The 14,133-nt window shown below is 40.9% G+C and overlaps 1 protein-coding gene across 8 annotated transcripts in view; it reads left to right on the top strand.

Moving 5' to 3' along the window:
• Positions 1–14,133, top strand: part of ARHGEF3 (Rho guanine nucleotide exchange factor 3) — a 329,819-nt gene that overhangs the window by 291,209 nt on the left and 24,477 nt on the right. For all 8 annotated transcript variants that reach the window (XR_012380906.1, XM_025885066.2, XM_073901404.1 and 5 more), the window contains one exon: positions 11,818–11,988. Coding sequence is in view for 7 of the 8 variants with exons in the window: in XM_025885066.2 (XP_025740851.1) it covers positions 11,818–11,988 (171 nt within the window). In the remaining variant the exon portion in view is untranslated. The remainder of the gene's footprint in view (positions 1–11,817; positions 11,989–14,133) is intronic.

Here is a 14,133-nt window from a genome sequence, read left to right as displayed (position 1 = left end):
TTAGTATTTTAATAATTTCCTTCCAGTGTTATTTCTAGGTATATCTGCATAACTTACATACTCTGAACCTCATTTGGGGTTACTCACAGTGTACCCAGCCTTATCTTGTCTGATCTGTTCACTCTTGGATTGAAATCTCCCATGGGGATCTGCATGGTCAGTTTCTCTTGGCGTTTCTGTTGGTCTTGGCCTTAACGTATTTCCAAGCTATGCTGTTAGGCATGTAAAGGTTCCTCTCATTATTGTTACAGCCTCTTGGAGGGAGTTGTACCTCTCATTAAGGTTCAGTAACCCTCTTCATTTCTTTTAATGCTTTTTGTCTTGAGTTATGTCTCTCTCTCTCTTTTTTTTTTTTTTTTTGGATTTTGCATTTTGCATTTTGCCTGGTTTCTCCCATCTCTTTTATTTGCATCCTTTCTTTGTCCTTTAGCTGGATCAGAATTCAGTTATGGCTTAAGGGAAATATTATATCACTTTTCCAAGTTATTCTTGGAAAATATGATCTTAAGGGACCAAGTTATATTATTCCAATGTGTTGATGTAACTTACTTTATATAACCGGTCGCCTATTAATGGTTATTTAGGTTGTGAATATTTTTTATATTATCGAATAACTCTGTATTGAATGTCTTTTGAAGACATTTGTCCTATTTTTTAAAGTACCTTCCAGGGGTGCCTGGGTGGCTCAGTTGTTAAGCATCTGCCTTCGGCTCAGGTCATGGTCCCAGGGTCCTGGGATCAAGTCCTGCATCAGGCTCTCTGCTCAGCGGGATGCCTACTTCTCCCTCTCGCACTCCCCCTGCTTGTGTTCCCTCTCTCACTGTGTCTCTCTCTGTCAAATAAATAAAATCTTTAAAAGAAAAACTGAAAAAATGAAAATAAAAGTATCTTCCAATTGTGCTTTCTTTTCTGATTATAGAACATATTTTTAAAATTGAAAAATAGAAACACAGAAAAGGGAATAAAAGTCACTTGTAACCCCACCGACCCATCATTAAATATCTTATATAACATTTTGGTGTATACTCAATCTTCTCTTTTACAATATACCTGCATGTGGTTTTTTTAAATTTTTTATTGTTATGTTAATCACCATACATTACATCATTAGTTTTTGCATGTGTTTTTTTAAACAAAATCCTAATCATATGTATATGTGTATATACTATTTTTTATATATGTACTATCTTTTAACATGTTTTTGTCTTAACAGTATAAAATAACCTTACAGTATGAGAATACACTTTCATGTCATTATTTTTCACAAACCCAATTCTTAATGAATTCGTATGGTATTTCATCAAAAGGATATACCAGGTATTGATTATTCACTCTTGTTGAACATTTAAGTTCTTTCCATTTTTCTACCCTTAGAGATGATACTGCTTTAAACATCCTGATTGCAAACCTTATGTGTGTCTGTATTCCTTCCTTTCCTTCGATGATATTCCCAGAAATGGAATTCTGGTCAAATGATGTAAACTCAAGGCATCTGATGTCTCTAGAGTCAGGCCTCTCTTTCTGGTGTGTACCTGTCTTGGGCAGAATTACTCCTCTGTGTTCTCACATCCCAGTTCTAGACTTGTAGTCACATTTCCCCCTCTCTCTTCCCACCGTTTTTTGCCTGCTGGGACATCTTCACAGGATAGCCGTTCCTGGGGGCCCCTTGACTTTCCACACGGAACAAGGTTGTATCTTACTTTTCTTGGTATGCCTAGCACTACATGTGACTTAGGATATGCTCAGAAATTGACAGTTACTGTTATTATTGCGTTTATTACTAGAAAAGGTGGCCATTGCTCTTCCTAAGGGCTCTCCAGGAGCTGGCAGTGGGTGCCCACCTAGTAATATTACATAATAACTGGGCTACTTCACAACAGAATATCAGCCCTCCCCCACTTATGTCCCCTTGGGGAGGAGTGTTGTGGCTTAGGAAGGGTTTCTGGTACCACAGTCTCTTATTGCTCCATTCCTGAGCCCTTAGATCTGCAAAGTATTTCATTTCACTGAGATGCAGCAGAAAATGGGATATAATGGTGTTCTGCATTTATTATTCATTTTATCTACTGTGTTATTTGTTCTGCTCTAGACTTGTTGGGGGAGGTAATCAGTATGCAAAAGGAGACAGGGCCTACTCTTGAGAAGGATAAAATCTACTTGTTAAACTTGTCTAGGGGCACATGGGTGGCTCAGTCCGTTAAGTGTCTGCCTTCAGCTCAGGTCATGATTCCGGAGTCCCAAAATTGAGCCCCATGTCAGGCTCCCTGCTCAGCGGGGAGCCTGCTTCTCCCTCTGCCCCTCACCCTGCTCGTGCTTTCTCTCTCTCTCGCTCTCTCATTCTCAAATAAATAAATTTTTTTTTAAAAATTGTTTAAAAAAACCTGTCTAAGATATATCAGCAAATAAAAAAAGGAAATTTGAAACCATTGTATCCCAATTAATAATATGCATCCATAATAGTATATGGATAGTAAACTAAGAATATCATCAAATTCTTAATAGTGGTTCTCTCTTGGGAATACAAGTATAAGAGACTTGGACAGTTCTTTTGTTTTCTGTCTTATGTTCTCCTTTTTTTTTCCTAATACATAAGAATTACAAATCAGTAGAGGATGAATAAACAGGCTGGGTCTATTGACTTTTATTTTTTACATTACATATCTCTATCATGCTTAAATTTTAAAAATAATTATATATTATCTTTGCAACCAAATAAAAATGTGTAAGACTTTAAAATCTTATAAAATATACTAGAGAGAGGAAACTTAGTAATGGCTGGGTTGTTGGGGCCAGGGCAATGGGTAAAGGAAGGCTACCTGGCAAGTGTGGAAGGATTTGTGTTGGGCCTGGAATGGCTCAGAGCTGATGAGGGGAAGGGAAGGAGGGCATTTCAATTTTGAGGAAGGAGCATGAGAAGAGACTGATGCCATCTACTTTGAGACTTAAGTAGGAAGAGTACCCAAGCCCATGTGCTTAATTCCCATGTGCTCAAAACCATGACTTTCTTCTCCAAGGACCTCAAACTTAGTCTCTTGGTCCAAGGTCATACACTTTCTATAACTCACAAAAAGTTTTTGATCCTAAGTTATCTGGAAGATATGGAAATAAGCCTGGGGTGGTGTGTGTGTGTGTGTGTGTGTGTGTGTGTGTGTGTGTGTGTTGGAAGAAGCAACCAGAAATCACGTTGCCTTGCAGTCTGGAAAGAAAGGGTATACCTAGGAAGTGAGCTGTATTCCACATCAAGAGGAACTCCTTACTTTCTGTTGATCTTTACTATTCCTGGAGTTAGACCACTGTCATAGTTGACTATTGTAATTTAAAGCTTGTCTTTTTTTATTTAGTAATAACAACCTCCAGTAGTTGAGTATTTACAATGAGCCAGGTTCTGTGCATAGTACTTTACATTCGTGGCTTTATTTCATCTTTTCCATAACAATGCAAGGTAGGATTTAGCACCACTTTATAGGGGAGGAATCTGAAGGCTGAAAAACGTGCCCTAAGTCACGCAGGCAGTAAGTGCTGGAGCTGGGATCCTACAGGGTTTTCACAGCAGCTCTCCTGGAGCCAGCTTCTGCAAAAAAGTCAGCTGGTCGTAATAAAGCCTGTAGTTTGCCAGGATCTAAAAATGATGACCAGACTTTTGGTCTGAAGCATCACACCTCACTGTTGTTCCTTACTCTTTGTCTGTGTGGCAGGGAGAGTCAACATTTCCATTTCAGCTCGTGGAATATTGTATCTGAATATTATTGTGCAAAAGCCATTTTATGGTGCCTAATGAAGAGGTTGGGCTGCTGTCCCAAGCCTCTGGAAGGCTTCCTAAATTTTGGGTAGAACTAAGAAAATTGTATGATATTTTCCCCATACCGGAACCAAATATTTTCTTCCGCTTTTCATTCATTCTACTCAGAATCTCTCTCAGCTACAGAAAGACTTCCTGCCCTGGGTCTATGGGGTTTGATTTTTTTCTTTTATTGTGAACTGACTGGGTGTCTTTTTACCATGTTTTTAATGTGCATTAATCTGAATCAAATCCAAATATGATTATATGATTTTATGTTTGTAGCACCGCTTCAAACTCCATATTCATCATCTTGCATGGTCTACTGATTTCATTTTCTCTTAGTTAATATCTCTTACGGAAAAATCTGGAAAATGTAGAGACGTATGGAGATGAAAATAAAAACATCCATAGTCCACCATCTAGGGGTAACATCTATTAACACATTGTATTTTAAGTAGGGATCTTCCGTTTCTTATTTAACTCTACATGTGAGACTTTCCCAATATCATTAAGCTTTTCTTAAAATAATGTTTCTAGCAAACATATTCCATTTTTTTATTACACTGTAATTTATTCAACTATTCTCTATTGGTCACTTTAGGCTGTTTCTAGATCTTTTGCTTTTATAAGCAGCACTGTGCTGCTGAAGGTTTTCTCCTATAGGTTATCCTAATGGAGGTTCCCAAGGAGTCATTTGGTCCAAGTAATTCAAAGATATGTCTGCTGTTTGCTAATGAAGGAAAACATATGTAAACCAGCACTAATGGTATAGCAATGCAGCCAATGGTATGATAACACTGATAGGTAACATCCATCGCCTGTTGCCCACATACCAGGCACTTGGCTAAGCCCTTGACATTTTTTATCTTTTATATTTTATGTAATCCTCACTACAACTTTGTGAAGTACTCATTACTCTGCCCTTCTACAGATAAGGAAACTGAGAGGGTGCCCGGATGGTCATTCAGTTAAGTGTCTGACTCTTGGTTTGGGCTCGGGTCATGATCTTGGGGTCCTGAGATGAAGCCCTGCTTCAGGCTTGCACTGGGCAAATAAATAAATAAATAAATAAAATAAAATCTCTAAAAAAAAAAAAAAAACCACACACACACAGATGAGGAAACTAACATCCAGAGAGATTAACTTCCCCAAGGTCCCTCAGCTACTGAGATGACTTCAAGCCATGTCTGTTTTACTCCAAAGCCTGGGTTCTTAACCCAAATCCATGTTTTATAGTCAAAAGACTAGACTCCGTTCCTATTCCCACACTTACCTTGGGCCAGTCACTAAATCTCTTGGTGCTCAGATTTCTCATCTATTAAAAAGGGCAAAAATGCAAGAACCTGTCCAGTTGCCTCTCCCAAGACTAGCATGAGGGTCAGAAGTAATGAAAGCTACAAAACTGAGAAGTGTTATTTCTCAATTTAAGTTAATTGCTCTAATCAAGCCTTCCATAAGAGACTCCTCCAAGATGTTCTTCAAGAACATTTTCTAATCCCAGCCATAACTACTGTACATTTTGGTTTAATCCATTATAGTAGCAACATAGAAACCCATTTTCCTCTGACAGTCCCACCCTAACCTCCAATCCATTTAATAATAAACCATGTTACAAAATAGTAATGGTAACTGCAGAGAATTTCCCTAGCTTGACCTCTCTTTATTGGAGCCTGTTATCTTTAGCTGTAGAGACCTTCTGTTTTTGGAAAAGGGCAAGGGAGCACCCCGCTGAACAGGCGGCATTAACAAATTAAATCTGTTCCATCATGCCTCACCTGCTGGGTTTACATTTCCTCTGACACATGTAAAGGGTCCCTCTTTTCCCACCTGACAGACAGTCCCCTTTGCACCTGCAGCATCTTTTCCACGTACCCAGCTCAGGCATATATACAAGCACTCATTTCCTAAATCTGCATCATCTGTGCCTGTTCTAGCTATTGTTATTTTAGCTGCCAGTAATTATGAGCTTTAGGTTTTGGCTCATTTGCTGAGCTGGATTCCCTCATGGAAACTGTTGCTTGTCCTGGAACATTTTTCATTCCCCACACCCAGAGGGATCTATGTACATGTTTCTGTTTTTATGCCATCCCTCCCAAGGCTGGGTCTCTCCTAGTCAGCATGGACTGATGTTTCTCACCCCAGGGGACATTCAGCAATGGAGGTGTTTTGGTTGTCACAGTGGGGATGCAGGCACTACTGGCATCTAAGGGTTAGTGATAAGGATGCTGCTAAACATCCTACAAGAACAGGACAGCTCCTCACATTAATGAATTTTCTGGTTCAAAATGTTACTGGTGGCAAGGTTTAGAATCTCTGTCATGGACTGAGAAGTAGCCTGAAAGTCTCTTATTTGGGCGCATGCTTCCTACCACACTCTGAATCTTAGAGTAGGGGAAGCAGGATAAGATATTGGTTAAAACTGTCAGCAGGGGCCTGAGTTTGGAGGGGCTGGGAACTGAAATAGACCAGACCTATGTCATCATTCTGAGTTCACCATTGACCTGGGTTTAAATTCTGGAGCACCGGGATGTCTGGGTGGCTCATTTGGTTAGGCGACTGCCTTCGGCTCAGGTCATGATCCCAGGGTCCTGGGATCAAGCCCCACATCGGGCTCCCTGCTTGGCCAGGAGCCTGCTTCTCCCCCTCCCACTCCCCCGCTTGTGTTCCCTCTCACGCTGTCTCTCTCTCTCTCTCAAATAAATAAAATCTTTTATAAATAAATAAATTAATTCTGGAGCACCATTCATTAGCTGTATGACCTTCAGTCAAGTGTTACCCTTTCTGAGCCTCTGGTTTCCTCATCTGTAAAATAGGGCTAGCAATCCTTACTTCTTGGTTATACAAGGTTCTAAAGCTCCCCTCACCATGCCGAGCACATACAAGCATGCCATTCATTCATGAAGCAAAATTGTTGAGCTCCTACTATGTGCCAGTTGCTAATAAGTCCATCAGTGAACAGAACAGATAGATATCCTTGCCTTCCAGGAGCTTACCCTCTATTGGGAGGAAACAGACATGTCAGAAACCAGTAAATGACATCACACAGCACATGGTGAAAATAGAGGAAAATAAAGCAGGAGAAGGGGGATGGGCACTGGAAGGGACATAGCTGTTCTCCTCCTTCAACAGGCATCCTCTTCTTTGGGGTTTTTCTCCTAGCAGTAGTAACATGTTCCTTCCCCAGCTCCAATCCTCTCATCTAATTGCGCCCAGTTGTACTGAGGACTGGGAGAGGTGTAGGTCATGGTGTATGGTCTTAAATACTTGTCCATGGCTTGGCTCTGGTTGGCTATCAGCTGTCTCAGGGCTGGCCATGCCAACCACACACCTGACCAGCATTCTTTATTGCATTTTTGGGACTCTTCAGCATCCTTCCCCTTTCTAAGTGGAGTTAAAAATAAATGTTTCTTTTAATCCAGACCAACCAAAAGGGTTACTCTGATTGGTCAAAGAGCCACTCAGTCATTATTCCTAAAAAATAAGTAAATGCATTCCCTCTCCATAACTAGATTTAAACTCTTAGAGGACTGGGGCCCATATCACTGAAACCTCCCCCCAGTGCATGATTTGCATATAAGTAGCAGGCATACGGCCCTCATGATAGAAAGAGATCAGGTTTGGGAGCAAAACAGATCCGGTTTTGAATCCTGCCTGAGCAAGTGCCTTAGCCTCCGTTTCCTCATCAGTGAAATGGGAATAAACCCCCACCGTGTGGGTGGTTGTGAGGATCAGAGAATTCATCAGAAGTGCTAAGTGTGGGCAGGCACATAAAGGCCCCTCTTTGATGTATGTGAACTTTGCCCAGTTCCTTCCCCCTTTGCTCCCAAGCCCACTACTCACTAAGGAAACACAAAACAAGGAATTCTTAATAATAGAGCTCACCTAGTATAGCTCACCTTTCTCTTCCCCCCCACCCCCAACTACAACAGAAAAATATCTCCAGCTCTCTGGGAAATTTTTCAAGAAATACATAAAAATATGCTCAGTCATGTTTTTCAAAAACATGAAACTGGAGTTAAGATATACAGCTGACCCTTGAACAATGCAAGGGTTAGGGACAATGACACCCCCCACACTCTGCAGAGAGATGAAAATCCATATATAACTTTTGACTCCCCCAAAACTTAACTACTTAATAGCCTGCTGCTGACCAGAAGCCTTACCAATAACATAAACAGCCAATTAACACATGTTTTGTATAAGTATTATATACAGTATTCTTACAATAATGTAAGCTGGTAAAAAGAAAATGTTATTAAAATCATAAGGAAGATGGGATGCCTGGGTGGCTCAGTTGGTTAAGTGTCTGCCTTCAGCTCAGGTCATGGTCCCAGGGACCTGGGATCGAGTCCCACATCGGGCTCCCTGCTCTGTGGAGAGCCTGCTTCTCCCTCTGCCTGCTGCTCCCCGTGCTTGTGCTCTCTCTCTCTGACAAATAAATAAATGAAATCTTTAAAAAATATTTAAAAATAAATAAAATCATAAGGAAGAGAAAATACATTTACAGTACTGTGCCATATTTATTGGGAAAAAAAATCTGCGTGTTAAAAGGACCCTCAAAGTGCAAACCCCTGTTGTTTAAGGATCAGCTGTAGTTGTTTTCCCTATTAGATTAATAATAATATCTTGTTGATAGAGTGTGAAAAAAGGTAATTCACAAACCTTTCTGGGGACAATAAAGTTGAAACAGACTGTCTGGAGGTCAATTTGGCAAATTTGGAAATGCATGTTAAATGCTAAAATGTAGATATTTCTTAGACCAAGGAATTCTACTTAAGGAATCTGCCTTATAAAAATAGCACAAATACATAAAGGATGTTCACTAAAGCACTTTTTTTTTAATAACCAGACACTGGAAACGATTTTAATGTCCATCAGTGGGAGGTTGATTAAATCCATGTGGTCCATCTGGACCATGGGATACTAACTCTGCACTCATTAAAGAGAAAGTGATTTTGGGGTGATGGAAATGTTTTGGAACTACACAGAGGTGGTGTTTGTACAACATTGTGAATGTACTGAAGGCCACTGAATTGTTCACAAAAATGGTTAATTTATGTTATGTGAAATTTACCCCCATAATATATTTTTTTAGAAGAATGAGTCATATGCTAATACGAAGAGACATACTGTTGAGTGAGAAAACATTCTGTTTTCTGTGATTGTTGGCAAATGCATTTAAAAGGTCTGGAAAGATCTAGAACAGACTTAATAGCAGTTACTTCTGGAAAGTAGTCTTGGGAAAATGAGGGGATTTGTACTTAGTTTTACATACTTTTGTAATGTATGAAAATTTAAAGTTAGCATAAGTTACTTGAGAACTGGTGGTGAGGAGAGGGGAATTTTAAGTTGGTCAGGGGTTGAGTTGAAACTATTACAAGGTGGGCGGTTGATTCTCTCGAGTGAAAGTGGAAAATGTCTTTCATTTTGAATCTTATTTTTGTGTTTTCCTCTCTTTCTGCTCTTTAATTCCTGCCCCGGCTGTAATCAGAACCGAAAACTGAGACCAGTGAGTAACCTGATGACTCACTTTGCTTGTTTTGACCTTTCCGTGCCTGTGGCTAATTGATTCTGAGTGCGGAGGATCTGCAAGCATTAGTCTGGTCACTGTTTATAAGGGCCTGTTTTCAAGAGATCACAAGGATTTGTGATATACCATTAGTGAACCACGTATTTGGTGCAAGTTCTTTCTTGACCAGCATCGGGGATTGGTCCAATGATCATGAGCTCACTAATGAGCCCAGGGGCTCTTGGAAGCCTGTGCCAGCCTGAGGAACTCATGTTGCTGCTTGTAAACAGCTAACTTCCTGCTTCAAGAAGGTTGTGATAATACCTTGAAGCCCCTTGGAAGTTTCTTTTTACATTTTTCATTTATTCATTTTTTTCTTGAATTATAAAAAAATTTATAAACAGGATAAAATCACCTATCATGTCATCAGGCAAAAACAATAGAATTTTCTGGTGTTCCTTTTATATCTTTGTTCATGTGCTTTTTTTCATAACTAGAAACAGTATTCATATACAGATTTTAGTTCTGATTTTAACTTACATAGAAAGGATTTTTAGGGGCGCCTGGGTGACTCAGACGTTGGGCGTCTGCCTTCGGCTCAGGTCATGATCCCGGGGTCCTGGGATCGAGCCCTCCTGCTCAGCGGAGAGCCTGCTTCTCCCTCTCCCACTCCCCCTGCTTGTATTCCTGGTCTCACTGTGTCTCTCTCTGTCAAATAAACAAAATCTTAAAAAAAAAAAAAAAAGAAAGGATTTTTAGCTGTTAAAATAGTCTCAGAATTGTCTAATTGGCTAGATAGTATACCATCAAGCAGATGAATTATAACTTATTTAACAATGCCCTTATGTTGAATAGCTCCCTTAAAATTTTCTTTTCTTTCTTAAATTTTATTGTTGAATCTCAAAATATTTGGAAGCTGCCTTAGTCTAGCTCAGTGATGGCAACCTCATATGTCACATGCAAAATCAGTTCTTGCCCTCAGGAAGTTTATAGATCAGGGCAGGTGACCAGTACGTGTAATAAAATGTGATCATTGCTATATCAGAACTATGTGCAAATTGCTCTGGGAAAGTGGTCATGGTTTCTTAGAGGAGGAGTTTGAGTTATATCCTGAGGACACTTAGGAGTTAGCCAGCTAGTAAATGAAAGAAAAGCGTCCCAGGAAAAGAAGATTGCTTGAAGAAGTACAGAGGGACGGCAAAGCATAATGCATTTAGGAAATGGCAGATTGCCTAGTAGGGCTGGAGAATAGAGGGCTCACGGGTGAGGGGCAGGAGGTGATTCTAGTTATATAGACCGTTGTCAGATTACAAGAGGCCTTCTATGCCAAACTGAGGAGTTGGAACTTCTGAAGGCCATACACATGTGGCCACAGCCATGTTTTACTAAGTAAGAATGTGGTTTTGAGCACAGCAACACCTTAATGCTTTGGCAAAGTTCCCAATAAGGGTGTTGAAATCTTCTAGGATGAAGGCTAAAGATGATTCACTTAGCTTTCTTCTTGATCATTTGTACTTGTCGTGAGAAGGCACTGTGATAGCATGTTTCAGCCCCCAAGAGTGGACTTCGGGTAGTCAGAGTACCCCAAAGTCTACCAGGGCCTCTAGAAAATAAGAAAATACCTCAGAGACAGGCATCATTTACTGCCAAGATGGCATTTAATATACATATTAGTTGGTATTTTTCAAATTGACAGAATCCCAACCGAAGTTAATATAAATGGAAGGGGGAATGTATTAGTCCCTTAATCTAAGAGTGGCTCTTCCTGGCTTCATGTCCAGTGGGATCCAGGGGTCTCCACAGTGTGGGTAAAGCTTGCTCCCTCCCTCCATCCGTTCCTCTCCCTCTGTCCTTCATTCTGTGTGTCCCTTTATTCTCCTTGAAAGCAAATAGACTTATCTGCACGACCAGAGAGAGCTGCTGCAAGAAATTCCTGCTTATTTTGTCTCTTGGGTTCACAATACTAGAGGAATAAAGACCCTCCCACTCTTTCTCGCGTGAACCGCTTAGCACATTTCGGAGAAGCAGGTACCCGTCCCTGAACCAGGGTGGAGGACTACTCTGACTGGTCAGGTCTGGGGCATCCCACCCAAACTGGTGCACCAAGTAGAATACCCAAGGAGAGCGGGCTTCTGTTCCTTGATGGAGGAGGAGAGTGGGAGTACTAGCCAGATGTAAAAGACATCCACTGCTGTTAATCCTTGTTCTTCTGAAGAAGGGGAGTGTCTGCTGGAAAAAATGTGGAGCCTGTGGCCTCTCTGAGAGCTGCCTTTGTGTATGTTTCTGTGCCGTGTCCGGGTCTTACAGAACGGATACTCCCAGTACATGTGTGAACGCAGCCCCTTTGCCCGATTTCCCTTAGCACGTAGGCTCAAGAAAACACCCCACTTCCCAAAAGGCCTTGTGGCATTTTCCTCTCTTTTTTGTGACTATCTGATTTATGTTCTGTCAGTGACAGGAAGCTGCTCTAACAATCCACCCAAGTCCTGCCATGGCCCCGTGATGGTTTGTTTTTCTCATTGTTTAGCGTTCCATCAGCTTCCGCAGTGAGAGCCGTCCTGACATCCTCGCCCCCCGACCCTGGTCCAGAAATGCCGCCCCCTCAAGCACGAAGCGGAGGGACAGCAAGCTGTGGAGTGAGACCTTCGATGTGTGCGTCAATCAGATGCTTCCGTCCAAAGAAATCAAACGTCAGGAGGTAGGCTCAGGACCCAGGAGTTCACCCTGTGTCTGGAACGAAGTGCGCTATAGGCGAGATCCAAATTGCATCTATACCACAGGCTCCCAATCAGTTCTTCATTGCATTTGTAGGAGGACACACGGGTGTCACGCCTTGTAAGGAACTGAGAACCCAGCATCAGCTGGGTGGGCGGCCCCTGCTTTAAAAAGAAACTGATGTGAAAATCTGAATTTACAAAGAAAATGAATCAGGAAGTGTCTATTTAGGATCCCGGAGCTCTCAAAAATAATCACTTGAGTTATATTTTGATAGCAACTTCTGGAATATTTTAAAATGTTCAGTTGATGAAACTTTGATTCAGTTTTGTGGAGAACTTATCTAGGGAATGCGTTCATTTCATGACCTGTAAGTTTTCTGTATCAATAGCTCTAAAGGACTATGGTCATCTTAACCCTTTATAGAAAGCTTGTCAAGTGCCAGGCTGTGCCCAAGGCACATCTAGTGCATCATCTAAGTGAAACCCTTGGAACCCTCCATTTTCGTGGAAAACCTGACATTGGCAAAAGGAATACTTGAAAGCTTTCTAGGTTTGGGCTCAGCAATTCCTTTCTAGGAATCCGTCTGCCATCTTATACACAGATGAAAAGATATATATGTAAGGTTATTCATCACAGTAGTGTTTATAATAGTGCTGAAAAGAACCTGAACATCTATTGTCAGGGACTAGCTAAATAATGAATATCTATAAGATATACATGGACTACAATGTAGCTGTAACAAGAAGTGCTGGTATGCATGTATGGCTAAGTGGATAAGGCAAGGCACAAAATAGGGTATATTATGTCCTTTTACCAGCTATGTGAAAGAACAAGGAAAAATGAATATATGTGTGTAGGTGCACATTTTTGCTTTGTAGAATTATAAAATATTTCTGGAAGGATTCCCAGGGACCTGGTAACATTGTTGCCTCCTGGGTGGGAACTGGGTGGCTGGATAGACTAAGAAGGAAAGTTTTCGCCATACACCCCTTTGTGCACTATAAATTTTGAACTGTGTTAATGTATTACCTATTTAAAAGAAATAAGAAAGCATTTTAAAATAATACATGCACTGAAAAAAAATCTGTGAAGAAATATGACAAAACCCTAACAATAGTTAACAAGATGGTATTATGGGTACGTTAAAATTTTCCACTTTACACTTTTTTGTGTTTTCCTAAGTGTTAACAGTATGCCTATAGAACTTGTACGATCTGGTAGTGGGAAGGAAAGGATTGATTCTGCAGATTGGGAGATTATTAAGGTACAGTGAATGCAAGTTCGCCCGTCTAGAAAGTTACAGAGCTGCGATGTGAACCCAGGTCCTGTCCTAGTCCAGAGCCCATGGTCTTCATGGTGACACTGTGCTGTCCCACAACTGACATCTGACGGTGGTGTTTCCCAGTATGGGGTTCTGTGGTTTTCCTCTCCTGGGGACCACATTTGGTCAGTTGGACCATCACACCTATGTAAGTAAGCTCTAGTAAAACAGATGTACAGGAAATCTGAGGAAGGTCTAAGTAAAGTCTAGTTCATTGTATTGTGACAACCCATTTCCCGGTTTTGATAATGCTCTGTAGTTATGGAACACATCACCATTGGGGGAAGCTGAGTAGTGGGGGCACAGGACCTCACTGTACTATGTTTACAACTTCTCCTTTGAGTCTGGTTCAACAAAACAGAATACCGGGAGGGCATGATGTGGCTTTACTGGGCCTTGGGAGGGGTCACCATGCATGGCCTCCAGCACAGTATTCTGCCTTCTTCTGCTTTATCTGAGAGCAAATTCCTTGCCTTATACTCCATCCACCCTAGAGATGGATGGTGCTCTCCAGGCCTGCTCACTTCTTCCCTTTAGTCTGAGAGAAATGTAGGAGTCCCCAAACTATCACTCCTATTAAAGGACTAAACATAGAGTCCTTTAACAATGTTTGCCAACAGTTTAGACTCCCAGATGAGTGAAAGAGTATTCTGCACATCATAGCTCTGAAATTATGATGGCTTAATAGAGCCAAATTAGAAACGGTCCATTTACACACTCTTGCTCACAGCTGGCTCCTATAATTTTATTTATTGTACCGTGTAGGGCTGAGAAGTAATTTAGAATGAATTAACTTCACTAGAC

The sequence above is a fragment of the Callorhinus ursinus genome, unplaced genomic scaffold (genome assembly GCF_003265705.2).
Source record: "Callorhinus ursinus isolate GAN/ISIS: 27379988/994484 unplaced genomic scaffold, GSC_fseal_2.0 scaffold15, whole genome shotgun sequence".
NCBI lineage: Eukaryota > Metazoa > Chordata > Mammalia > Carnivora > Otariidae > Callorhinus > Callorhinus ursinus.
This window is presented reverse-complemented; position numbering and strand designations above follow the sequence as displayed.